This window comes from Eschrichtius robustus, chromosome 12, assembly GCF_028021215.1.
Source record: "Eschrichtius robustus isolate mEscRob2 chromosome 12, mEscRob2.pri, whole genome shotgun sequence".
Classification (NCBI taxonomy): Eukaryota; Metazoa; Chordata; class Mammalia; order Artiodactyla; family Eschrichtiidae; genus Eschrichtius; species Eschrichtius robustus.
In genome coordinates this window covers 4,103,769-4,129,220 of record NC_090835.1, presented here as the reverse complement: position 1 = coordinate 4,129,220, position 25,452 = coordinate 4,103,769, and the positions used below count along the sequence as shown (strand labels likewise).

The 25,452-nt window shown below is 37.5% G+C and overlaps 1 protein-coding gene across 6 annotated transcripts in view; it reads right to left on the bottom strand.

Moving 5' to 3' along the window:
• The window catches only part of NR2C2 (nuclear receptor subfamily 2 group C member 2), an 88,459-nt gene that overhangs the window by 31,496 nt on the left and 31,511 nt on the right, over nucleotides 1-25,452 (bottom strand). For all 6 annotated transcript variants that reach the window (XR_011075696.1, XR_011075697.1, XM_068558266.1 and 3 more), the window contains one exon: nucleotides 6,459-6,569. Coding sequence is in view for 4 of the 6 variants with exons in the window: in XM_068558266.1 (XP_068414367.1) it covers nucleotides 6,459-6,569 (111 nt within the window). In the remaining 2 variants the exon portion in view is untranslated. The remainder of the gene's footprint in view (nucleotides 1-6,458; nucleotides 6,570-25,452) is intronic.

Genomic DNA, 25,452 nt, shown 5'->3' with positions numbered 1-25,452 from the left:
TCAATCAATGTGAGACACCATATTAACAAATTGAAGAATAAAAACCATATGATCATCTCAATAGATGCAGAAAAAGCTTCTGACAAAATTCAACACCCATTTATGATAAAAACTCTCCAGAAAGTGGGCATAGAGGGAACCTACCTCAACATAATAAAGGCCATATATGACAAACCCACAGCAAACATCATTCTCAATGGTGAAAAACTGAAAGCATTTCCTCTAAGATCAGGAATGAGACAAGGATGTCCACTCTCACCACCATTATTCAACATAGTTCCGGAAGTCCTAGCCACGGCAATCAGAGAAGAAAAAGAAATAAAAGGAATACAAATTGGAAAAGAAGAAGTAAAACTGTCACTGTTTGCAGATGACATGATACTATACATAGAGAATCCTAAAACTGCCACCAGAAAACTGCTAGAGCTAATTAATGAATTTGGTAAAGTTGCAGGATACAAAATTAATGCACAGAAATCTCTTGCATTCCTATACACTAATGATGAAAAATCTGAAAGAGAAATTATGGAAACACTCCCATTTACCACTGCAACCAAAAGAATAAAATACCTAGGAATAAACCTACCTAGGGAGACAAAAGACCTGTATGCAGAAAACTATAAGACACTGATGAAAGAAATTAAAGATGATACCAACAGATGGAGAGATATACCATGTTCTTGGATTGGAAGAATCAACATTGTGAAAATGAGTATACTACCCAAAGCAATCTACAGATTCAATGCAATCCCTATCAAATTACCAATGGCATTTTTTTTACGGAACTACAACAAATCATCTTAAAATTTGTATGGAGACACAAAAGACCCCGAATAGCCAAAGCAGTCCTGAGGGAAAAATACGGAGCTGGAGGAATCAGACTCCCTGACTTCAGACTATACTACAAAGCTACAGTAATCAAGACAACATGGTACTGGCACAAAAACAGAAACATAGATCAATGGAACGAGATAGAAAGCCCAGAGATAAACCCACGCACCTATGGTCAACTAATCTATGACAAAGGAGGCAAAGATATACAATGGAGAAAAGACAGTCTCTTCAATAAGTGGTGCTGGGAAAACTGGACAGCTACATGTAAAAGAATGAAATGAGAATACTCCCTAACACCATACACAAAAATAAATTCAAAATGGATTCAAGACCTAAATGTAAGACTGGACACTATAAAACTCTTAGAGGAAAACATAGGAAGAACACTCTTTGACATAAATCACAGCAAGATCTTTTTTAATCCACCTCCTACAGTAATGGAAATAAAAACAAAAATAAACAAATGGGACCTAATGAAACTTCAAAGCTTTTGCACAGCAAAGGAAACCATAAACAAGACGAAAAGACAACCCTCAGAATGGGAGAAAATATTTGCAAACGAATCAATGGACAAAGGATTAATCTCCAAAATATATAAACAGCTCATTCAGCTCAATATTAAAGAAACAAACACCCCAATCCAAAAATGGGCAGAAGACCTAAATAGACATTTCTCCAAAGAAGACATACAGACGGCCACGAAGCACATGAAAAGCTGCTCAACATCACTAATTATTAGAGAAATGCAAATCACAACTACAATGAGGTATCACCTCACACCAGTTAGAATGGGCATCATCAGAAAATCTACAAACAACAAATGCTGGAGAGGGTGTGGAGAAAAGGGAACTCTCTTGCACTGTTGGTGGGCACTAGGGAAAACAGTGTGGAGGTTCCTTAAAAAACTAAAAATAGAATTACCATATGACCCAGCAATCCCACTACTGGGCATATACCCAGAGAAAACCATAATTCAAAAAGACACATGCACCCCAATGTTCACTTCAGCACTATTTACAATAACCAGGTCATGGAAGCAACCTAAATGCCCATCAACAGACGAATGGATAAAGAAGTTGTGGTACATATATACGATGGAATATTACTCAGCCATAAAAAGGAACGAAACTGAGTCATTTGTTGAGACGCAGATGGATCTAGAGACTGTCATACACAGTGAAGTAAGTCAGAAAGAGAAAAACAAATATCGTATATTAACGCATGTATGTGGAACCTAGAGAAATGGTACAGATGAGCCGGTTTGCAGGGCAGAAGTTGAGACACAGATGTAGAGAACAAACGTATAGACACCAAGTGGGGAAAACTGCGGTGGGGTGGGGATGGCGGTGTGCTGAATTGGGTGATTGGGATTGACATGTATAAAGTGATGTGTATAAAATTGATGACTGATTTAAAAAAAAAAAAAGAGACCCAGTAAAAGACAAAAGTTAAAAAAAAAAAATGAGGATAGTAATAATGGCACCTACTTCTCAGGGCTGTCGTGAGCATTAAATGAGATGATATATTTAAAAAAAAAAAAAAAAAGAGAGAGAGAGGCAGCTCTATTTGTACCACAGGGAAATACCTCCAAAAGAGAGTAAAGTGCAGAGCAGTGTGGGCAGAAGGTCGACAGGACTGTAAAAATATGCTGTATTGTTTACATGTATGCTTGCCAGTGTAGATGCAGAGCCCATCTCTGAAAGAATGAATATGCAATATGGTAACAGTGGCTTTTCTTGGGAAAGACATGGGTGACTCCAAGGAGAGGGAGGGAGGGAGACTCGTCTTTTACTCTGTATGGTGTGACTTCGTCACAGTGTACAACTACTACCCAGTCAGCACATAAAAACAAACAACTCATATGAGTACCTGAGAGGGGCCACTAGAATATCAGAGCAAGAAAGGAAATATTCAGATGGTTGCGCATGGAGAAAGGACAGAGAACAGGTACTGGCTGCTCAAGAAGGATGTGCAGGAATAAAGAGCTGGTGGAAGAGAGACCTAGGGAAGGAGGATGCTACAAGAGCCCAAGATGCAGTCCCCTGGGGAATGTAATAAGGATTTCAAACTTTTAAAAAACATATAAACAGCAGAAGTCTTTTCTAGTAACATGTGAAACCTCAAAAAATAAAGTAGATAAAAAAGCACTGTATTATATAAATGTATTTTATAAGCTCAAATTTAAACATTTCCTTCAAACAATGAGTATAATTATGCTCTCCTGAAAACATAAATGTGAAATGGGGAGTGTGGAGCAATAGCTCTGGAAAACCTTAAAATGCACGGAGATGGCAAAAGAAGGTTTTAGCCAAGATCTGCCCCAAAGAGAATGAACATGGATTACAAGTGAGTGCACCAGCGACCTCCAGCATGTCAAATTTGGTATATGACATGTTCAAGTGTATTTTTCTTTTAATCTACTTTAATTGCTTTGAAAGCTGGACTAAAAAATGAAATTTGAACGTAATGTTTGTGTAATCTGGGAAACAGTAAAGAACACAGTTTGAAAACCACTGGCCTAAAAAGACTACATATGATGAAAACCCATGAAATTTACTGAGAAGCTAGATTTTGTGATGGCATGGCTCCGATTAAGCCTTATTTTCAGACATGCAGGTGTTCTCCTACAGCTTTTCTTATCTCCATCTCCTTCCTCCCACAGTTTCTGCCCTAGACCTCTGTACCCCAAAAAACAACAGCTCTCAACCCCAGTCACAAGGCTACCTCCCCTGCTCTGATGACCACCACCCTTCGCACTTGGCCCCAAAGCCCTTTTGCAGCCATTAGGATGACATGATACTGATGAACACAAGTCCATCATTAGATCAGCCCTCTGTTGGTCTGCACAACTAGATATGTAGGGCTTGTGTTGACTGACACCATCATTTTTGCTATCATTATTAAAAACAATAAAAATAAATCCTGGAATGGGAAAAAATAGTTATAAAGGACTTAATTGGGAAAACTGATGAAATTTTAGAATATGGACTATGGAATAGATAATGGCATGTTTCAATATTAAATTTACTGATTTTGATAACTGTATTGTAATTATGTAAGAGAAAATACATGCTGAAGTATCCAGGGCAAAGAGGCATGATGTCTCCACTTTATTCTCAAATGATTCAGAAAAAAACACATTATACATACATTCAGAATGTTACAGCAAACAAGTGGCGAATCCGTGTAAAGGGGACACAGGATTTATATGTATTATTTTCCTTAAGTTTGAACTTATATGAAAATAAAACATTAAAAAATTATAACACAGATGCTAACATTTATTGACGTCTACTTCCTACAACTGTATAGGCAGTATCTCTTAATCCTTTTACAATCCTATAAAACAGGTACTATAACTGCTGTCACTTTACAATTATAGATGTTATAGAAACGTTTCCCAGGGTCACAGTGCTGAGTGGAAACAAGATTTGACCCTAAAATCTGTTCCATTCAGAGCCAAAGCTCCTAAACGTTGCATAGCTTGCCACCCTTATTGAATAATCTTTCCCTCCCAACCTTATCACACAAGCCACTATTTGGGTTCAGAGCACTGTTATTCATTAAAATATCAGAAAATGTATTCTTTCCCCACACCTCAGGGGATCAGAGATCCATCACTGAAGTCAGGGCTAGAAATGAAAACTTCATCAAAGCCATCAGCACCAACATCAAGAACCCAGAAACCAACCTATGACCAATAACCTTCCTTTAAAAAACCAAACCTTGAAAAACAGTCAGCTCTGTTGCACCGAGGTAGGTCCCTTTTTTTTTTTTTTTTTTGCCCCACAGCACAGCATGCAGGATCTTAGTTCCCCAACCAAGGATCGAACTCGTGTCCGCTGCAGTGGAAGCACGGAGTCTTAACCATTGGACCGCCAGGGAAGTCCCGAGGTATGGCTAATTTTATTGACAGCGCACAATGAAAAGATTTTCAACTATACTAACTTTACATAAAACTCATGCTAATGGGTTATCTTCCCTAGAGAAACTGAAAGCTCAACACCAAAGAGCTATTCTACAAGACTGCTGCTCAAGAATCTTACTGCATTCTAGCCAGGACAGTGGTGGAACGATGGGCCAAGCACCAGGGCATGGGAACAGCCCCACTGTACGGAATGGGATGCCTGAATACCCCTCAGGAAAACAGAAAGATCCTTCTTATACCAATACAGGGGGCTGTATACCCTCTCTTAAAACACAAACTAGCTACCAACGGAGTTTTCTAGAAGAACTTTCTATGTTCTCATCTGCCCTCAGGTGGTTGTGAAACCATAATATAACATCCATGGTTAAATGTACAAAGTTAGTTCCTAGTTAGTTAGAGTTGGGAGAGTTATGTAGGCAGGATCCTAACATCTGCTACATAAAACTATAAAGGACTCATTTTCAAGTCACAATCAGCAAATAAGAACAAAGCAAAAGAGAAAAAAATAACTTAGCTGTATCAAGTTTCTAATTCTGAGGAATAGTAAAATCTCATTAACGTTGGACCAATTCCTTCTGAGTTTCTAGACACTCAGATATGTGCTTCCTACTTGGTGTGAAGTTAAGAAAATAAGTATATGAACTTTGGTATTTATGATAAAATATTATGTAATACAGACATGATGGAAATATAATTTTTAACAACTCATTTCACTTTACTTATTAGAACTCTTCTATGCTTAGTTTATAGTAATCCATAAAATCACTTTTAAGAATGGGTGAACACTATGGAAGTCATCTAGTTATTACAGCATACTACTCACTTACACTGATTTTTAAAATAAAGAAACTGTAAATGAAAGCAATCCTTTACTTATTCACTCAAATACCTGTCCACCTGCTATTCTCTCAAACTTACGTTACACAACTAGCGTTTTTTCTGCCGTTCATGTCTGTTCATGTGCTTTGGTTTGGCCTTTTGATTCAGCCTTTTGAGATAACTATGATTCTTTAATGTATGTGTGTCATCGATAATTTTCCCTTCTTCTTGCTTGTTGATCATGATTTCGATACATGTACCTTCTCTTTGTTCAGTGGGAAAGAGGCAGGTTCAGAGCCCTGGGAAGACTAAACTTCCCATAAGTGAATATCATCAATTAGTTAACAATAACAACAATACTAGCAATAATAGTTATTATAGATAATTAGTACATACCAAATGTTATTATGTGCCAAGCACCGTTTCAAGCATTTTACAAGCAATATTCACTGATTCTTTCTAATAACCTTATGAGGTAAGTACTACTATTATGTACATTTTCTAAATGAAAAAAGTGAGACATTAGAAAAGCTATAAAATGGGGCATTGGATTTGACTTCAAGTGGAGGTCCATACTCTTAACTACTAAGACACACTACCTCTCAATTTTGAAGCACATAAGTAATAAATGGTACTTCATTCCAATAGTTTGAAGTGACAGTTCAGACTTTTAGATTAAAAGTAAGTCAGCTTAGTAAATGTAAAATCTTTCTTCTTTTATCTTTTAAAAAATAAATGAGATTGTACTATACTTGATGCCTAAGAAGCACAGCTCCTTAGTGAAACCCTTAGGCAGGTTTGTTTTCGGAAACGATTCAGGGAAGGTAGGTCTGCCCTCAGGCAGGTGGCTGGAACCAAGTGGGATTGGTGCAGGTACCTGAATGCGCTGAGGTGAGGCTACCGAAGAATCAGTGGAGATTATCTGGATGCGCGGGGAGGGGCTGGTCATCCCTGGAGATTCCGGCCGAGAAGTCTGTGTACGTGGTACCTGTGGGTGAGAAGCGGGCTGGATCACAAGGGGGCTCAGAGAGATGCCCAGTGGTGGTTTGAGGACCATGCCTCCTGCTTTCACTGTGGCTTTGAGTGATAAAATTGTATAGTTTTCGATGACAAAGGAATCAATGAGATATTTCCACAGAACGATCCTGAGAAACAGCTAAAATAGCTGTTTCTAATGTTGAAAATGCAAGAAAAAATGAAAGGTATTTTCAGGTCTGCTCTGCACAGCATCAATAAAATAAAAAGCTACCAAAATAACTTCTTAGAGATCATCTTTGAATTTTTTTTCACTGTCTCTAAAGCCAGCTATAAAGCACTCCTTTAAGATGACAGTTTCCAGAAGACAGGCTCTCACAATACTGTTGAGGATGGCAAACAACCAGAATTACACTCGAAACTACTGGGATTAATACTTGTGAAAGAGTCTGGCAACCTCCCATCCTCACTGTGATAAAATCGGAAAAAGCTCATCAATAACACAAGGTCAATACCCACTAAAGTCAAGTTTCAAGGTTCTGAATGGTCACTTGGGCACCTGAAGTGAGCAGATATTATTTTTCCTTGAATAAAAGTATATCATGAACCAATGCTTTTCAAACTTCAAAAAAACAAAAAAACAAAAAACAAAAAAAGGAAAAAGAAGGAGAAGAAGAGGAGGAGGAGGAAGCAACACTTCCCAATTCATTCTATGAGGTTGGTATTACCTGATACCAAAACCAGACAGACACCACAAGAAAACTACAGATCAATATTCCTTATGAATATAGATGCAACAATCTGCAACAAAACCCTAGCAAAATGAATCCAGAAGCATATAAAGAATCATACACTATGACTAAGTGGGATTTATCCCAGGAGTGCAAGGTTGGCTCAGCATATGAATCAAACAATGTAACACACCCAAAAACAGAGGACAAAAGCCAAATGATCATCTCAACGTACAGAGGAAGCATTTGACAAAATTCAACACTCTTTCATGATAAAAACACTCAACAAAATAAGAACAGAAGTACTGGGCTTACCTGGTGGCACAGTGGTTAAAGAATCCACCTGCCAATGCAGGGGACACGGGTTTGAGCGCTGGTCTGGGAAGATCCCACATGCTGAGGAGCAACTAAGCCCGTGCACCACAATTACTGAGCCTGTGCACCACAGCTACTGAAGCCCGCATGCCTAGAGCCCGTGCTCTGCAACAAGAGAAGCCACTGAAATGAGAAGCCTGTGCACGGCAACGAAGCGTAGCCCCCGCTCACCGCAACTAGAGAAAGCCTGCTTGCAGCAGCAAAGACCCAATGCAACCAAAAATAAAATAAATAAATTTAAAAAAAAAGAATAGAGTACTGATATTCTATCAATCTGATAATGAGTATCTATAAAATACAGCTAACATAATACTTAGTGATGGAAGACTGAAAGCTTTCTCCTAAGACCAGGAACAAGACAAAGATGTCTGCTTTCACCATGTCTACTTGATACTGTACTGGAAGTTCTAGACAGGGCAATTAGGAAAGAAAAATAAACAAAAGCAGCCAGATTTGGAAAGAAGGAAAACTATCTCTACTTGCAGATGATACGATCTTGTACACAGAAAATCCGAAAGAAACCACAGAAAAACTATTAGCGCTAGTAAATGAGTTTCAAGGTTGCAGAATACAAGATCAACATATAAAAATAAGTTATCTTTCTATAAGTTAGCAAAGAGCAATCAGAAAACAAAATTAAAGAAACAATCCCACTGACCATAGCATCAAACACAAGAAAATACTTAGGAATAAATTTAACAAAAGTGTAGTATTTGTATACTGAAAACTACAAAACATTGTTGAAAGAAATTAAAGAAGACCTAGATGACATCTGTGTTCATGGATCAGAAGATTTAATATTGTTAAGATGACAATACTACACAAATTGATCAACAGATTTAATATAGTTGCTATCAAAATTCTAGCTGCCTACATTGCATAAATTGACAAGCTCATCCTAAAATTCATGGAAATGCAAGGGACCCAGAATAGCCAAACAATCCTGAAAAAGAACAAAGTTGGAGGACTCACACTTCCTGGCTTCAAAACTTATTATAAAGCTACAGTAATCAGAACTGTTGGCAATGGCATAAAAACAGACACAATGACCAACAAAACAGAACAAAGAGCCCAGAAATAAACCCTCCCAATATGTGGTCAGATGACTTTTGACAAAAGTGGCATGGCAATTCAATTGGGAAAGAACAGTATTTTCAACAAATGGTGATGGAACAACTGGACACAACATAGAAGAATGAAACTGGACCCCTCCCTCCTACTATATGGAAAACAATTAACTCAAGAGAGAGAATTCTGGTAAGATGGTGGAGTAGGAAACACCAGTAATCTCTTTCCCTACCTAGACCACAACTGCACTGGTGGAATCTGTCTGATGTAACTATTTTGAAACTCAGGAGTCTACTGGAGGCTTGCAATTTCCAGGGGAAGCCTTGGACCATAAACTGCAGTTAATTTTGTTAGCACAGTAGCAGCAGCTACCCATTCCCCGCCTCTACCCTATAACAGGCAGCTGTGCACATGTTCCAGAAGCAGCTTGCACACAGCTTGTGGGAGCCAGGGCGGGCAAAAAGGGCCCTTGTCCTCCAAATACTGGGGATCTGTGCTCCAATCGCTGATTGCTTCCTCTGATCCCAGAGGTGCAGACAAAGAAGGGGTACCCATGGTCTTTGTACTTCCTCCTCCTGTTGCAAGCCCCTCCGTTTCTGCTGAAGTGATTTCCAGGGGACTTAAAAGACTGGATTGCTTCCCCCCCCCTCCCCATTTTTCTCTTTATCCTCTATTGGGAACCAGACATTAAAGACAAGGACATTCAAAACTAACTGCATATACAGGGACAGTTAGAAAGTAAATACACATGCTCAGAGAAAGGCACAGGTTTAGAAAAGACCCTAGAAAAGACCTTAAGTTTACATGTCAGGATGCTCCTTGGAAGAGAAACGGCTTACAACAAAAACAACAAAGTAACAAAAAACAGTAAATATTTGGAAAAGGAGAGAATCTGACTTCCAGAGTTACCACATTATTAGATTTAAATGTCCAGATTCAAATGTTGTTTCAACAACAACAAAACCACATGGCATACAAAGAAACAAAAAATTATGATCCATTCAAAGGAAAAAAAAAATCAACATAAGTTATCCCTGAAAAAGATCTCATGTCAAATGTATTAGACAAGGACTGAACTAAAGGAAGACGTGGAAAACTCAGAAAACGATGTATGAACAAAATGGAAATACCAATCAACAGATAGAAAACCTAGAAAGAAACCAAAAAAAATTTTTTGGAGCTGAAAACTACAATAACTGAAATGAAAAATTCACTGAAAGGATTCAAAGGAAGATTTGAACAAGCAGATGAATCAGTTACCTTGATAGAAATTAGTGAGTCTGAGGAACAGAAAGAAAAAAGATTGAAGAAAACTGACCAGTGCCTATGAGGCCTACAGGATACCAAAAAGTAGACCAACATAGCATTGTGGGAGCCTGGAGGACAAAAAGGGGAGTGAGCAAAGAATATTTGAAGAAATAATGTCTGAAAACTTCCCAAATTTGATCAAAGACATGAACATAAACATCCAAGCTCACCAAACTCCAAGTAATAGGAACTCAAAGAGACCGAAATCAAGACATTATAATCAAACTTTCAGAAGACAAGAAGAGAACATCTTGAAAACAGTAAGAGAGAAGCAAATTATCACATACGAAGGACCTGCAATTAGATTTCTCATGAGAAACTTTGGAGGCCAGAAGGCAGTTGGCCAATACAGTCAAAGTGCTCAAAGAAAAGAAACCTGTCAACCCAAAATACTATGCCTGGCGAAACTGTCCTTCAAAAGTGAGGGAGTTGGGCGTCCCTGGTGGCGCAGTGGTTGAGAATCTGCCTGCCAATGCAGGGGACACGGGTTCGAGCCCTGGTCTGGGAAGATCCCACATGCCACGGAGCAACTGGGCCCGTGAGCCACAATTACTGAGCCTGCACGTCTGGAGCCTGTGCTCCGCAACAAGAGAGGCCGCGATGGTGAGAGGCCCGCGCACCACGATGAAGAGTGGTCCCCACTTGCCGCAACTAGAGAAAGCCCTCGCACAGAAACGAAGACTCAACACAGTCATAAATAAATAAATAAATAAATAAATAAATAAATAAATAAATAAATATATGAATGAATGAAGGAATGAATGAAAGAACGTGAATTTCTTTAAAAAAAAGCAAACTGGGCTGTTCATTTCAGTAACAGTCAAGTGGTCTTAGTTTGCATTCAATTTCCAATCAGTTTCTCAATCTATTTAAAAAAAAAAAAAAGTGAGGGAGTTTATAATTAAAATGGCAAAAGTTAAAGATAAGAGAGGATTCTAAAGGCAGCAAGAGAAAAACAGAGTTAATTTTATAAGGGAACCCCCATAAGGCTATCTGCTGATTTCTCTACAGAAATGCTACAAGGCCAGAAGGGAGTGGCAAGATAAATTCTAAGTCCTAAAAGGGAAAAACCTGCAACCTAAGATACTCTACACAGCAAGATTATCATTAGAATAGAAGGAGAGTCAAAGAATTTCTCAGACAAGCAAAAACTAAAAGAATATGGCAATACTAAACTTTCAACCTAAAAGAAATATTAAAAAATCTTCTCTAAATAAGAAAAAAGCAAAAAAAAAAAAGCAGCAGCAGCAAGAATCTATAGGAAAGAAAAAAAACCCACAATTGGGGCCTTCCCTGGTGGCGCAGTGGTTAAGAATCCGCTTGCCAATGCAGGGAACAGGGGTTCGAGCCTGGTCCAGGAAGATTCCATATGCCGCAGAGCAACTAAGCCCGTGTGCCACAACTACTGAGCCTGTGCTCTGGAGTCCGCATGCCGCAACTACCAAAGCCCACATGCCTAGAGCCCATGCTCCTTAACAAGGGAAGCCACTGCAATAAGCCCACACACCGCAACAAAGAGTACCCCCCACTTGCTGCAACTAGAGAAAGCCCATCTACAGCAATGAAGACCCAACACAGCCAAAAATAAATAAATAATAAATAAATAACTTACTTTAAAAAAAAACTTAATTGGAAAATAGATCACTTAAATAAGCCAGTACGCAGATTAAAAAATTAAAAAAAAATTTTTTTGGGTGAAAGTGATAACTACAATGAACAGCAACAGCATAAACATGAAGATATAAAAGAGGACATAAAAATCATAAAGTGTGGGGAAGGGAGTAAGAAATTGTAGATTTTTTTTTTTTTAAGAATGTATTTGGAGTCTATATGACAACCAGTCTAAAGCAAGTAGATACAGTAACAGGTTAGCACACCTGAAAAACAGGTAAACCACAAATCAAAAACATTATTCACAAAAACCAAAAAGAAGAAAACACAAGCATAATATAAAAGAAAACCATCAAACCACAAAAGGAAAAACGAAAAAAAGGAACAAAGAAAAAATATAAAATCAACTGGAAAACATTTACAATGGCAATAAATATATATCTATTAATAATTACCGGGGCTTCCCTCGTGGGGCAGTGGTTGAGAATCTGCCTGCCAATGCAGGGGACATGGGTTCAAGCCCTGGTCTGGGAAGGTCCCACGTGCCGTGGAGCAGCTAAGCCCATGAGCCACAATTACTGAGCCTGTGCGTCTGGAGCCTGTGCTCCGCAACAAGAGAGGCCGCGATAGTGAGAGGCCCGCGCACCGCGATGAAGAGTGGCCCCCGCTTGCCGAAACTGGAGAAAGCCCTCGCACAGAAATTAAGACCCAACACAGCCATAAATAAATAAATAAATAAATAATCATTAAAAAAAAGAATAATTACCTTAAATGTCAATGGATTATATGCCCCCATCAAATGACATAGAGTGGTAGACTGGATAATAAAATAAGAGCCTACAGTATGCTGCCTACAAGGAACCCTTTAGAGCGAAGAACACACATAGATTGAAAGTGAAGGGATGGAAAAAGATATTTCGTGCAAACGGAAATGAGAAGAAAGCAGGGGCAGCAATACTCATACGAGACAAAACAGACTTTAAAACAAAATCCATAAAGAAAGACAAAGAAGGACACTATATAATGATAAAAGGATCAATACAAGAAGAGGCTATTACACTCATTAATATAGGCACCCAATATAGGAGCACCTATATACATAAAACAAATACTAACAGATATAAATGGAGACACTGATGAGAACACAGTAATAGTAGGAAAATTTAACACCTCACTGACATCAATGGACAGATCGTCCAGACAGAAAATCAATAAGGCAACAGAGATCCTAAATGACACAATAGAACAGTTAGACTTAATTGATACTTTCAGGACATTACATCAAAAAAACCCAGAACACATATTCTTTTCAAGTGCACATGGAACTTTCTCTAGGATAGACCACATACTAGGACACAAAACAAGTCTCAACAAATTTAAGAGGACAGAAATCATTTCAAGCATCTTTTCTGACCACAATGGCAGCATGAAACTAGAAATCAACCACAGAAAGAGAAATGAGAAAAAAAAACGATTACATGGAGACTAAACAACATGCTACTAAAAAATCAATAGGTCAACGATGAAATCAGAACATACCTTGAAATAAATGACAATGAAAATACAACCATACAAAATCTATGGGATGCAGCAAAAACTCTTTAGAGGGAAGTTCAAAGCAATACAGGCTTTCCTCAAAAAACAAGAAAAATCTCAAATAAGCATCCTAACCTGCCATCTAAAAGAATTAGAAAAAGGAGAACAAACAAAACCTTAAGTCAGCAGAAGGAACAAAATAATAAAGACCAGAGAGGAAATCAATAGAGATTAAAAAAAACAACAGAAAAAGAACAATCAAACCAAGAGCTGGGTTTTTGAAAGGGTAAACAAAATCTACAAACCTCTAGCCAGGCTCACCATAAAGAAAAGAGAGAGGACCCAATAAACAAAATAAATGAAAGAGGACAAGTAACAACTGATACCACAGAAATACAAAGAAAACATAAAGAAATACAATTATATGTCAACAAATTGGACAACCTAGAAGAAATGGACAAGTTTCTAGAAACATACAGCCCACCAAAACTGAATCGAGAAGAAATAATTTGAACAGACTGATTACTAGACGTGAAATAGAATCCGTAATTTAAAAAACTCTCTGCAAACAAAAGTCCAAGACCAGATGGCTTCACTGGAGAATTCTACAAAACATTAAAAGAACTAACACCAATCCTTCTCAAACTCTTCCAAAAGAGTGAAGAGGAGGCAGCACTCCCAAAGTCGTTCTAGAAAGCCACCTCACCCTGATGTCAAAACCAGACAAAGACACCACCAAAAAAGAAAATTACAGGCCAATATCTTTGATGAATACAGATGCAAAAATTCTCAACAAAATATTAGCAACTGAATCCAACAATACATAAAAAAAGATCATACACCACAACCAAGTTGGATTCATCCCAGGGTCACAAGAATGGTTCAACATACACAAATGAATCAATGTGATACACCACATCAACAAAAGAAAAGACAAAACCACACGATCATCTCAATAGATGCAGAAAAAGCATTTGAAAAATTCAACATCCATTCATAATAAAAACTCTTGCCAACGTAGGTATAGAGGGAACATACCTCAACATAATAAAAGCTACTTATGACAAACCCACAGCTGACATAATACTCAATGGTGAAAAGCTGAAAGCCTTCCTGCTAAAATCTGGAACAAGGCAAGGATGCCCACTCTTACCACCTCTATTCAACAAGTTTTGGAAGTCCTAGCCACAACAATCAGACAAGAAAAAGAAATAAAAGGTATCCAAATTGGAAGGAAGAGGTAAAATTGTCATTATATGCAGGTGACATGATACTAAGATACAGAAGACCCTCAAGACTCCACATAAAAACTACTAGAAGAAAAAAAAAAAACTACTAGAAGTGATAAGTGGATTCAGCAAGGTAGCAGGATACAAGGTTAACATACATAAATCAGTTGCATTTCTTTACACTAGCAATGAAATATTAGAAAGGGAAAGTAAAAAAAAAAAAAAAAACAAAAAACTTTAAAAATCGCATTAAAAAGTAAAATACTTAGGAATAAACCTGACCAAGGAGGTGAAAGACTTACATGCTGAGAACTATAAAACACTGATAGAGGAATTCGAAGATAATACAAAGAAATGGAAAGATATCCCATGTTCTCGGATTGGAAGAATTAATATTGTTAAAATGGCCACACTACCCAAAGCAATCTACAGATTTAATGCAATCCTTATCAAATTACCCGTGACATTTTTCACAGAACTAGAACAAATACTCCTATAAGTTTTATGGAACCATAAAAGACCCAGAACTGCCAAAGCAATCCTGAGGAAAAAAGAATAAAGCTGGAAGCATAACCCTCCCAGATTTCAGCCAATACTACAAAGCTACAGTAATCAAAATCTCATGATACTGGCACAAATACAGACATATGGATCAACCAGAAATAAACCCACACACCTACGGCCAATTAATCTTCGACAAAGGAGGCAAGAATACACAATGAAGAAAAGACTCTTCACCAAGTGGTGTTGGGAAAGCTGGGCAGCCGCATGTAACTCAACAAAGTTAGAACACTCCCTCACACCCTACACAAAAATAAACTCAAAATGGCTTAAAGACATATATAAGACATGACACCATAAAACTCCTAGGAAAGAACATAGGCAAAACATTCTCTGACATAAATCGTAGCAATGTTTTCTTAGGTCAGTCTCCCACGACAACAGAAATAAAAACAAAAATAAAACTTATAAGCTTTTGCACAGCAAAGTATACCATAAACAAAACAAAAAGACAACCTGTGGACTGGGAGAAAATACTTGCAAATGATGTGACTGACAAGGGCTTAATTTCCAAAATATACAAACAGCTCATACAACTCAATAATAGTAAAAGGCAAACAACCCAATCAAAAAATGGGCAGAAGACCTAAACAGATATTTCTCCAAAGAAGACCATACAGTTGGCCAATAGGCACATGAAAAGATGCTCAACATCGCTAATTATTAGAGAAATGCAAATCAAAACTATAATGAGGTATCACCTCACACTAGTCAGAATGGTCATCATTAAAAAGTCTATAAATAGGGCTTCCTGGTGGCACACTGGTTAAGAATCTGCCTGCCAATGCAGGGGACAGGGGTTCGAGGCCTGGTCCGGGAAGATCCCACATGCCTCGGAGCAACTAAGCCTGTGCGCCACAACTACTGAGCCTGTGCTCTAGAGTCTGCAAGCCACAACTGCTGAGCCCACGTGCCTAGAGCCCGTGCTCCACAAGAGAAGCCACTGCAATGAGAAGCCTGCGCACCGCAATGAAGAGTAGCCCCCGCTCGCCGCAACTAGAGAAAGTCCCTGAGCAGCAACAAAGACCCAACGCAACCAAAAATAAAAATAAATAAAATTTTAAAAAAAGGTCTACAAATAATAAATGCTGGAGAGGGTGTGGAGAAAAGAGAACCCTCCTACACTGTTGGTGGGAATGTAAATTGGTGCAGCTACTGTGGAAAACAGCATGGAGGTTTGTTAAAAAACTAAAATAAAGAGTTGCCATATGATCCAGCAACCACACTGCTAGGCATGTATCTGGTGAAAACTCTAATTCGAAAAGAAACATCACCCCAGTGTTCACATCAACACTATTTACAATAGCCAAGACATGGAAGCAACCTAAATGTACATCGACAGATGAATGGATAAAGAAGATGCAGTATATATATATATATAGTGGAATACAACTCAGCCATAAAAAAGAATGAAATAATGCCATTTGCAGCAACATGGATGGACCTAGAGATTATCATACTAAGTGAAGTTAAGTGAGAAAGAGAAAGAGAAATAGCATATGATATCACTTATATGTGGAATCTTTAAAAAAATGATACAAATGAACTTATTTACAAAACAGAAGCAGACTCACAGACATAGACGACAGACTTATGGTTACCAAAGGGGAAGGGGATAAATTAGGAGTTTGGGATTAGCAGATACAAGTGTCAATGAAAATAATCAATAAAGAATCTATAGTAAGAAGAGTTTTATTTGAGCCAAACTAAGGACAAGCCCAGAAGCCAGCTTCCCAGATTACTCTGAGAAGCTCCTCTGGAGAAGCATGGTTTCCAGCACAGTTTTATATCTTGTCAGAACAAAGAACATTACACTTCTTCAAGGTTTAAAAACAAAAAACCCCACAAAGATCAGAGATCAGTAAGTCAGCATGGCCTTGGCACCTGGGAAGGGAGTTTTATCATCAAAGAAGGCCCAGCATTGGCGCCTCAGGAAGAGAGGAATCTTTATTTTTAACATGGACATTCTTTACTTCTGGTCAGTGTGCCCTTTTCTTTAATAATTAAAGCAGATGTACAATGTATGTTTGATAGGCCACAAACAGGCTATTTTAGTTAGCATAAAATTCGAGTTAACTCATGCATAAGCCAGAATGACTTCCCTGTTATCTCAGTATGTGAAAATTTCTTTTATCGCAAACTATACACACACACACGCACACACATATATATACCACATATATTTACATATATAAAATAGATAAACAACAAGGTCCTTTTGTATAGCACAGGGGACTATATTCAATATCCTGTAATAAACCATAATGGAAAAGAATATGAAAAAGAATATATATATAAAAAACTGAATCACTCTGCTGTATGCCAGAAACACAACATTGTAAATCAACTATACCTCAATTAAAATAAATAGATAAATAAATAAATATTTTTAAAACTGAGGGAGAAACCAAGACATTCCTAGATAAACAAAAGGTAAGGGACTTTGTGATCACTAGCCTTGCCCTGCTAGAAATGCTCAAGGGAGTCCTGCAAGGTGAAAGGAAAAAACACTAGGACATTGGAGAAATAAAGATTTCAATACAGGTAAATACATGGGCAATTATAAAAGCTAGTATTATTGTAGTGATGGTTTACAACTATACTTTTTATTTTCTACAAATACATTTAAAGAAAAAAAAAACCCCTCAATTATCAGTGTAAGTAAGAGCTAGTATTGTTGTGACTTTAACTCTTGTTTTCTACATAGGAGACTAATGTATTTAAAAGAATTATTAGCTTATGTTTTGGGGCACACAATGTATAAAGATGTAATCTGTGACAACAACAACTGAAAGGGGTGGGGACAGAGTTGTAAAGCAAGAATGTTTTTCTATGTGATTGAAGTTCAGTTGGTATAAATTCAAACTAGAGTGAATCTGTAACTTTAGGATGTTATATGTAATCCCCATGGTAACCATGAAGAAAATAGCTATAGAATATATACCAAAAAAATGAGAAATGATTTAAACATTTCAATACCAAAAAAATCAACTAAACATAAAAGAAGACAGGAATGCAGGAAACGAAGGATAGAAAAAGCTGTAAGGCATATATAAAATGAAGAGCAAAATGACAGAAGTCCCTCATCAGTAAATATTTAAATGCAAATGGATTAAACTCTCTAATAAAGAGATAACGGCAGAATATTATAGAGAAACTCTGTTCCAACTGTATGCTGCCTATAAGAGACTCACTTCAGAACCAAAGATACAAATAGACAAATGAAAGGAAAAAGTCCATGCGAATAGAAACCAGAAGACAGCAGAGGTAGCTGTACTAAAATCAAACAAAATAGACTTTAAATTTTAAAAGGTTTTAAGACACAAAGAAGGATACTAATAAGAGGATCAACACAGCAAGAAGATACAACAATCACAAACATTTACACACCTAATAACCAGAAAAATATGTGAAGCCCAAACTGATAGAACTTAAGGAAGAAATGGACAGTTCTGCAATAATAATTGGAGACTTCAACAGCCCAATCTCAGTAATGGACAGAACCACTAGATAGAAGATATATGAGGAAATTCTGAAGACTTAACACAATAAAAACTAACTCTATAGATTGAACACACTACACAGAGCACTCTACTCAGAAACAACAAAGACACATTTTTCTCAAGTACACATGGAACACTCTCCAGGACAGGCCATAAGTTCAGCCACAAATTAAATCTCAACAAATTTTAAAAGACAGATATCATACAAAGTGTCTTCTCCGACCATAACAGGATGAAGTTAGAAATCACCAACAGAAGGAAACTGCAAAAATCGCAAATCTGTGGAAATTAAACAACACATTCTTAAACAGCCAATGGATCAAAGAGGAAATCACGAGGGTAATTATAAAAAACTTAAGAGATGAATGGAAACGAAAACACAACGTACCAAAACTTAGGGGACATTGCAAAAGTGGTGTTAAGTGGGAAATTTATGAGCTATAAGTACTTACATTAAAAAAAAAAAAAAGATCTCAAATGAGCAACCTAACTTTTACAACTAGAATAAAAAAAGAACAAACTGAATCCAAAGCTGGCAGGAGAAAGGATATAATAAAGATTATAGAAGAGAAAAAAGAAATATAGAAAACAGAAAATCAATGAAACTAAAAATTGATTCTTTGAAAAGATCAACAAAATTGACAAATCTTTAGCTAGATAGACTAAGGAAAAAAAAGAGAAGACCCAAATTACTGAAATCAGAAATCAAAGTGAGGACATTATTAACAATTCTACAGAAATATAAAACATTATAAGAATGATTAATTGTATGCCAACAAATTGGATAACCTAGACAAAATGAACAAACTCCTAGAAACAAAACATACCATGAGTAAATCATGAAGAAATAGAAAACACGAAGAGACCTGTAACTACTAAGGAGACTGAATCAATAATTAAAAAAAAAAATCTTCCCATAAAGAAAACCCCTGGACCCGAAGGCTTCACTGGTCATTTCTTCCAAACATTTAAAGAAGCTTTCTCAAAGTATGCCAAAATACTGAAGAGTAAGGAACACTTCCAAACTCATTTGAGGCCAGCATTACCCTGATACCAAAGCCAGGCAAACACACTACAAGAAAACTACAGACCAATATCCCTCATGAACTCTGATACAAGAATCCTCAGCAAAATACTAGCAAACCTGTATCAGCAGCATATTAAAAAGACTATACTCCATGACCAAGTGGGACTTATTCCTGAAATGCAAGGATGAATCAACACATAAAAATCTACCACTGTAATACACTGCATTAACAGAATGAAGGAAAACCCCCCACAATATCATCTCAATAGAAGGAGAAAAGGCATTTGACAAAATTTATCACCCTTTCATGATAAAACACTCAAGAAATTAGGATAGGAGACTATCTCAACATAATAAAAGCCATGTATGAAAAACCCACAGTAAACATCATAGTCAATGGTGAAAGACGGAAAGCTTTTCCTCTAAGATAAGGAACAAAAGCAAGGATGCCTGCTTTCACCACCTCTACTCAACATTGTACTAGAAGTTCTAGCCAGAGGAATTAGGCAAGCAGAAGAAAGAAAAGGCATCCAAATTGGAAAAGAAGTAAAAGGTAAAAGATTTGTACCTTAAAAACTACAAAACATTTTTAAGAGGAATTAAAGAATAAATGGAAACCTTTTTCATGTTCACGGGATTGGAAGACTTAATATTGCTAGGATGTCAATATTTCCCAAAGTGATTTATAGGTTCAATGCAATTCCTATCAAAATTTCAATGATTTTTTTTTTTTTTTGCAGAAATAGAAAAATCCATCCTGAACTTTGTATGGAATCTCAAGGGATCCCAAATAGACAAAACTACCTTGATAAAGAACAAAGCTGGAGGACTCACACTTCCTGATTTCAAGACGTGCTACAAAGCTATAGCCACAAAACTGTGGTACTGGCATAAAGACAGACATACAGACCAAAGGAAAAAAGATTCTAGAAATAAATCATTGCATAAAAGGTTATGATTTTTTGACAAGGGAGCCAAGACCATTCAATGGGAAGAGACATGCTTTTCAACAAACAGTACTAGGAAAACTGGATATTCACATGCAAAAGAATGAAGCTGGACTCTTACCTCACACCATACACAAAAATTAACTCAAAATGGATCAAAGACCTAAGTCCAAGACCTAAAACTATAAAACTCTCAGAAAACATAGGAGAAAAGTATCACACACTGGATTTGGCAATTATTTCATGAATATGACACAAAAGGCACAGGCAACAAAAGAAAAAAAACACACAACTTGAACTTCATAAAAACTTAAAATTTGCACATTGAAAGACAATATCAACAGGGTAAAAAGGCAACCTACAGAATGAGAGAAAACATCTGCAAATCATGTATCTGATAAGGCATTAATTTCCGGGTTATATAAAGAACTTCTAAAACTCAACAACATTAAAAAAAAACTCAACCTGACTAAAAAATGGGCAGAAGATTTGAATAGACATTTCTGCAAAGAAAATACACAAATGGCCGATAAGCACATGAAAGCCTGTTCAACATCACTAATCACTGGGGAAATAAAAATCAAAACTACGAGATACCATCTCATACCCATTAGGATGGCTACTATCAAAAAACAAACAAAAGCAAAAAACAAAACCAAAAAAACACACCCCAGAAAATAACAAGTGTTGGTGAGGATGCAGAGAAATTGGAACCCTTGTGCACTGCTGGTGGGAATATAAAATGGCACAGATGCTATGAAAAACAGGATTGTGGTTCCTTAAAAAATTAAACTAGAATTACCATATGATCCAGCAATTCCACTTCTGGGGATATACACAAAAGAGTTGAAAGCAGTGCCTCAAAGAGAGATTTGTACACACATTTACAGCGGCATTGTTCATAATACTCAAGGGGTGGAAGCAACCCAAGTGTCCATGTACAGATTAATGGATATGCAAAATGTGGTATATGCATTCAATGGAATATTATTCAGCTTTTTAAAATGAGGAAATTCTGGCACACGCTACAACACAGATGAACTTTGAGGACATTATGCTAAGTGAAATAAGCCAGTCACAAAAAGACGACTATTGTATGATTTCACTTATATGAAGTATTGAAAGTAGTCAAATTCATAGAGATAGAAAGTAGAGTGGTGATTCCTAGGTACTAGGAAAAGCGGGCAATGGGAATTAGTGTTTAACGGGTATAGAGTTTCAGTTTTACAAGATGAAAAGCTATGGAGATCTGGGCTTCCCTGGTGGCGCAGTGGTTGGGAAGCTGCCTGCTAATGCAGGGGACACAGGTTCGAGCCCTGGTCTGGGAAGATCCTACACGCTACGGAGCAACTAGGCCCGTGAGCCACAACTACTGAGCCTGCGCGTCTGGAGCCTGTGCTCCAGCAACAAGAGAGGCCATGACAGTGAAGAGGCCCGCGCACTGCGATGAAGAGTGGCCCCCGCTTGCCGCAACTAGAGAAAGCCCTCGCACAGAAATGAAGACCCAACACAGCCAAAAATAAATATAAAAATAAATAAATAAATAAAAGATTACTATTAATAAAAAAAAAGAGTTATGGAGATGGATAGTGGTTAAAGTTGCACAACATTATGAGTGTATTTAATACCACTGACCTGTATACTTAAAAAGTTAAAATGGTAAATTTTATATGTATTTTATTACAATTAAAAAATGGGAAAAAATTAACTTAAAATGGATCAAAGATTTAAATGTAAGAGCTAAAACTATAAAACTCTTAGAAGAAAATATAGGTATAACTCTTTGTGAACTTGGATTAGGTGATGGTTTACTAGATATGATATCAACGCATAAGTAACAAAAGAAAAATTAGATGAAGTGGCCATCATCAAAATTAAAAAGTTTTGTGTGTCAAAGGACATCATTTAGAAAGTGGAAAGACACCCTACAAAATGGGAGAAAAATTTTGCAAATCATGTATCTGATACATGGACATGCACATATAGACTATACAGAACTATTATAAGTTAATATTTTAAAAAAACCGAAGAGGCAAAGGAATTGAATAGAAATTTCTCCCAAGAAGATATACAAATGACCAGTAGCATAGGAGATGCTCAACATCATTAGTTATCAAGGAAATTCAATTTAAGCCCACAATGAGATACCACTTCACACCCACTAGGATGGCTACAATCAAAAAGATGAGACTATAACAAGTGTTGGCAAGGATGTGGAAAAACTGGAGCTCTAATACACTGCTGGAGGGAATACAGAATGGTACAGCATCTTTGGAAAACAGTTGTGGTCAATTCTCAAAGGTTAAACAGAGTTGCCATATAAACCAACAATTCCACTCCTAGTTATATACTCAAGAGAAAGACAAACATATGTCTACAAAAATCTTGTGTAGAAATGTTCACATCAGCATTATTTGTAATAGCCCCAAAGTAAAAACAATCAAATACCTATAGACTGATGAATGAATAAAGAAAATGTGGTATGTCTATGCAATGGAATATTATTTGGCAATAAAAAGGAATGAAGTACCGATACATGCTACAACATGGATGAAATCAGTCACAAAAGACCATATATTGTATGATTTCATTTATATAACATGCCCAGAATAGGCAATCCATAGGGATAGAAGGTAGATTAGTGGGTGCCAGGGATTGAAGGGATGGGGGAAAGGGGAGATAACTGCTAATAGATATGTAGTTTCTTTCTCTTTTTTTTTGGCCGCACCGCGTGGCTTGCGGGATCTTAGTTCCTTGACCAGGGATCGAACCCAGGCCCTCACAGTGAAAGCTTGGAGTCCTAACCACTGGACAGCCAGGGAATTCCCTGGAGTTTCTTTCTGAAATGATGAAAATGTTCTAGAATTAGACAGTGGTAATGGCTGTACAACCTTGTGAAACTACTAAACTGTACACTTTAAAAGGGTGAATTTTACGGTAACTGAATTATATCTCAATTTTATAAAGCACAGCATGGTTAATTATTGGGGTAGTTGAAAAAATTGTTTCTTTCATGAGCATTAATTTTACCAAAAAAAGTTCACCATAAAAGGACAACAGAATGCGGGCTTCCCTGGTGGCACAGTGGTTAAGAGTCCGCCTGCCAACGCAGGGGACATGGGTTTGAGCCCTGGTCCGGGAGGATCCCACATGCCGCGGAGCAACTGGGCCCATGCGCCACAGCTACTGAGCCTGCGCTCTAGAGCCCGTGCGCCACGGCTGCTGAAGCCCGCATGCCACAACTACTGAAGCCCGCGTGCCTAGAGCCCGTGCTCCGCAACGAGAGAGGCCACCGTGGTGAGAGGCCCGGGCACTGCAGCGAAGAGTAACCCCCGCTCGTTGCAACTAGAGAGAGCCCGCGTGCAGCAATGAGGACCTAATGCAGCCAAAAATAAAAAAAAAAAAGGACAACAGAATGCAATATTCTCATAGTGACTTTTAGTTTACAAAATGCTTTGTATGTATTAGTTTTCTCTTGGTTAAGAGATAGGCAGAATAGGCACAAACCATTATAGAGAGGGTGTGATGAGGCTCAAATCTTGCAGAATATATCTCCCAGCATCCATGTACATATATTTCTTAGCTCTGTTTATTTGTAATTCAGAAGAAAAGGCTCGCCAGTCACTTTATCAGTGCATAGGCATTAAATCCTTCCTTAGTAATGAACATTTAGAATTCTGGTTGAGTCTATTATTACTCTGTAAGTTAGTTCCACCCATTTCAGATATTTTGAATTCTTAACTGATAGAATAATATTCTGCCTTTCTGACTCACTTTATTTTTTAGAAGTTTTAAAGCAATCAACAATATTTGAGTACCCATAGGCTATGGAATCAGATAGACCTAGGCTCTGAAACACATACTGTCACCCTGAGAAAGTCACTTAAACCCTCTAAACTTCGGTTTCCTCAAATTCAACACAGACATATTGTTACTACTTTATGAGATTGATGAGAGGGTTAGTAAATAATATGTTAAGTATTAATTCTATTCAGCACATAGTTACTATTAATACTATCACAAACTTCTGAAAATTTTTTCTAAAGCCTGAGTTATAAACAGTGTATAAATATCTTTGTTACACATGATTAACTGTACTAGTGAGATGCTTCTTGAATGGAAAATTCTTATTTTCTTTTTATAAGAAAATATACCTCACATCATACACAAAAATTAGAAAACACAGGTGTTAATCTTCATGACCTTGCCTTAGGCAATGAGTTCTTAGCTATTACACTTAAAGCAAAATAAAGAAACGAAAGATAAAACGAACTTTGTCAAAATTAAAAACTTTTGGGACTTCCCTGGTGGTCCAGTGGGTAAGACTCCGCACTCCCAACGCAGGGGGCCCGGGTTCCATCTCTGGTCGGGGAACTAGGTCCCACATGCATGCTGCAACTAAGATCCCACGTGCTGCAACTAAGACCCGGTGCAGCCAATATAAATAAATAAATTAAAAAAAAAAAAGAGACAGAGGTCACTTTTAGGGAGCAGAGTGGGGGCAGTGATTGGGAGAGGACAGGAAATTCTATTCTGTTCTTAACCTGTGTGGTGGTTACATGGGAATGTTCCCTCTATGATAATTTATTGTGTTACACACTTATGAACTGTGAACATATGTATGTTATACAATAAAAGCTTTATTTAAAAGAATAATAGTATTCAAAAAGTATTTCACAGGGACTCAGAGAAGCTTTCTAAGTCAGTAGGCCAAAGTGACCCTTGTCCACGCTTCACTGGAACCTGTTAAGCACTGACCCTGTGCCACCCTGGGGCTGTGCACTGGGTGTGCACAGCAAGCAGAAGTGGCCCTGCCTTCCAGCACCTGCGGCTGTGGGTGGACAGCTACAGGGGAGGAAGTGCGGGTTGGGTGCCAAGACTATTTGCCAGCTTTCAGACCCTGCCTGAGCTCCGGTTTAAACCCCCTGGACTCTGGTTCCCCCACGTTAAGGAATACGCTTGCAAATTTTATGATTCCTTTTATATGAGAATCCCAAAGA